A 2950-nucleotide genomic window follows, 5' to 3' on the forward strand; every position below is an offset into this window, starting at 1 on the left:
AAATGCTAGATGGAGTTGGTCTACAATGAATAGATCTATAAACAATTAAAGAACTTCATTATTTTGGATTTGGCCATTTTTTGTCTTTATTGATTGATTACATACAGTATGCAACAATAGACTACTACGTTGAGTATCCGGCTACGAATGATGCCCGGTCCCCAAATATTTTCTTGGAATGTCTTGATTCCACTGCGTCGCACCAAGTAATGATACGTTCCCTCATTCACCACCCAGCGGCGCCATTTTACTACAATACGCACGTTGTTCAGTTGCGTGCAACATCCACAGAGCTAAGTGAACATAGTGCTAAAATAAATAAATGTTGTCTGTTTCCGTTGTTTCAATGCATTTTCGGTGTGGTTAAACGTGGCCGTTGTTGAGGGACAAATAATCGAGTTTAATTAGGTAGTTTCCATAGATTTTCACCGTGGTAAAAGAAATGTGTGATATAGCCTAATAATGCATTTTCTGCACACATTTTAATCTTTATGAGGATGAGGTAGACCTTGCTGTGACGTTAAAACGAACACAGGCCTACAAATGAATGGGCGTATAGGCCTTTTTGTTTAGTTTCTTGTCGAAAACGGAATTATTAATGGCAGGCAACACAACAGTCGTAATGTTTTAATGCTGAAGATCATGATAGACTGATATATTCTTGTAGACGTTTTGGAAACTGCAATTTGCCACCCTAAAATGTCAATCGATGACATGACACCCAGTTTAATTTCCCGTTTTGATTGATAGTAAAAACACAACAAAGTAGCCTGAGTCGTATATCGCCTATGGCAAACTGGTCGAGCGAGTTGGGGTGTATGCTGTCTGCGCGCCTTGGCCAATGGAACCAGATCCTCCCTGCAGTGCGTAAGAGCGCAATTTAGGATTTAACCAAGTCTTTGCTGAGGGGCTGGCAGAAGTTCGAGAGACCCCGTTGGTGTAAGCACATATCACACAATGCCAGTGTAGTCTTCAGTCAGTCTTCAGACGTCTCATTGGAGTTAGACTGCCACTTAACGTTGCTGCTTTCGAACTATGACTGGAGTATTCGACCGAAGGATTCCGAGTTTCAAACCTGCCGACTTCCAGAACCCTTTTCAGGTTTCCACCACAATGCACCACCCGTCTCAGGAATCCCCTACTCTACCCGAGTCTACGGCCACGGATTCTGGCTACTATAGCCCGGCTGGAGCAGTGCACCATGGCTATTGTTCGCCTAATTCCACCTCGTATGGGAAACCTCTCAATGCCTATCAATACCAGTACCACGGCGTAAACGGATCTGCGGGAAATTACCCTGCAAAAACATACCCAGACTACAGCGCATACACAGCCTCTGCTTACCACCAATATGCTGGAACTTATAGCAGAGTACAACCACAACCATTAAGTCCGCAAGGTAATTACACAATGTTTTATTGTATTTGTATTAGGCTATTATTATTATTGAATCAAATTTGTGTTGTGTTCGACCTCACACGATTTTTACATGCGTGTATTTCAAACTGGGGTAGGCTATTTTTCCATCATGGTAAAATTCTTTAAATCAAATTGGTAAAAAGGGGCACAAAGTTTTCACCGAAGTTATTCTGTAAAAAGGACGTACTTTTCCTTTACCAGTTAGATTCTTTGCGAGACGCATTAGCTTCAATATCCGCCTATAAATCGACAGATGTCCTCTTGATTTGATCGCTCTGAAATAGATGCAATACCCAGGAAATATGACTGTGTTATGCAAATACTTTGTTAGTACACCACAGATAAAGCAATTGATTTCTTTCTTTCAGAAAAAGAAGTAGCAGAACCTGAAGTGAGGATGGTAAACGGAAAGCCCAAGAAAGTCAGAAAACCACGGACAATCTACTCCAGTTTTCAGCTAGCTGCCCTGCAGCGGAGATTTCAGAACACACAGTACCTCGCGCTGCCAGAGAGAGCAGAGCTCGCGGCTTCGTTGGGACTCACGCAAACGCAGGTAAATAGGTTCCTTTTCTAAATGTCATTGAGTGTTCAGTTTCATTCTGTTTTAGTTTTTTTAATCAAAATTATCAGTTCAAATTTGCATTGTGTTTACAATATACATGTAATGCGTAAAGTGTACGTAATGAATTCTTGAACAATTATTGAAGGCTTAATTCATATGCATACTTTTGTATCATGGCATTTTGGGATGTTAATATGATGTTATATATTAACTCACTTTGACATATTTCTAATCCATCCCCAGGTCAAAATCTGGTTCCAGAACAAAAGGTCGAAACTGAAGAAAATTATGAAGAATGGTGAGCTTCCACCGGAACACAGCCCGAGCTCCAGCGACCCTATGGCATGCAACTCTCCGCAGTCCCCCGCGGTCTGGGACACGCATGGCCCGTCCAGGCCTCACAGCCACCAGGCGCAGAACATCAACCCCGCGGCCTCCACCTTTTTGGAAAACTCCGCATCTTGGTACTCCACGGCTGGTGCCATGAATTCTCACCTCCAGGCCCCCAACTCGATACAGCACTCTTTGGTTCTTGGATCTGGGACGTTATACTGAAACCCAGTTCAACAAATATTTACATTGTATGGGACTCGTGTTTAAAATGTCCAGAGGAATATGCAATGTATTGATGACAGTCATAGAAGAACGTGTATAATGTGTAAATGTGTGCATGTAATTTATTGCATTTTGGAAGACAAATTAAACGTTTTAAACCGACAATGCAACCTAGAGACTTTTAATGACACCCTCCTGAATTATGATTTAGACAAAAACAATTGCTGATAGCCTACCCACAAGTCCTCCCTCATGATTAGGCTATTCGCACTGAAAATCAATGACACCGTAATATTACAAAATTTGCCCACATTCTGAGACACTTTAAATACATGTACAGATCAAACTCGAGATAAATTGCCTGGGCTGTCTGCGTGACATATTTGGTCAGTTGTGCACATTTGTGATTGACTT

The 2950-nt window shown here is 41.7% G+C and overlaps 1 protein-coding gene across 1 annotated transcript; it reads left to right on the top strand.

Annotated features, from left to right (window-relative positions):
* Positions 1-807: 807 nt before the first annotated feature.
* Positions 808-2701, top strand: LOC118370960 (homeobox protein Dlx5a-like). The gene is made up of 3 exons (XM_035756210.2): positions 808-1399; positions 1788-1972; positions 2225-2701. The coding sequence occupies exons 1-3, from the start codon at positions 1036-1038 to the stop codon at positions 2534-2536; spliced, it is 861 nt and encodes a 286-aa protein (XP_035612103.1). The 5' UTR covers positions 808-1035; the 3' UTR covers positions 2537-2701.
* The last annotated feature ends 249 nt before the right edge of the window (positions 2702-2950 follow it).

Source organism: Oncorhynchus keta, chromosome 19 (assembly GCF_023373465.1).
Source record: "Oncorhynchus keta strain PuntledgeMale-10-30-2019 chromosome 19, Oket_V2, whole genome shotgun sequence".
In the NCBI taxonomy this organism is placed as follows: Eukaryota; Metazoa; Chordata; class Actinopteri; order Salmoniformes; family Salmonidae; genus Oncorhynchus; species Oncorhynchus keta.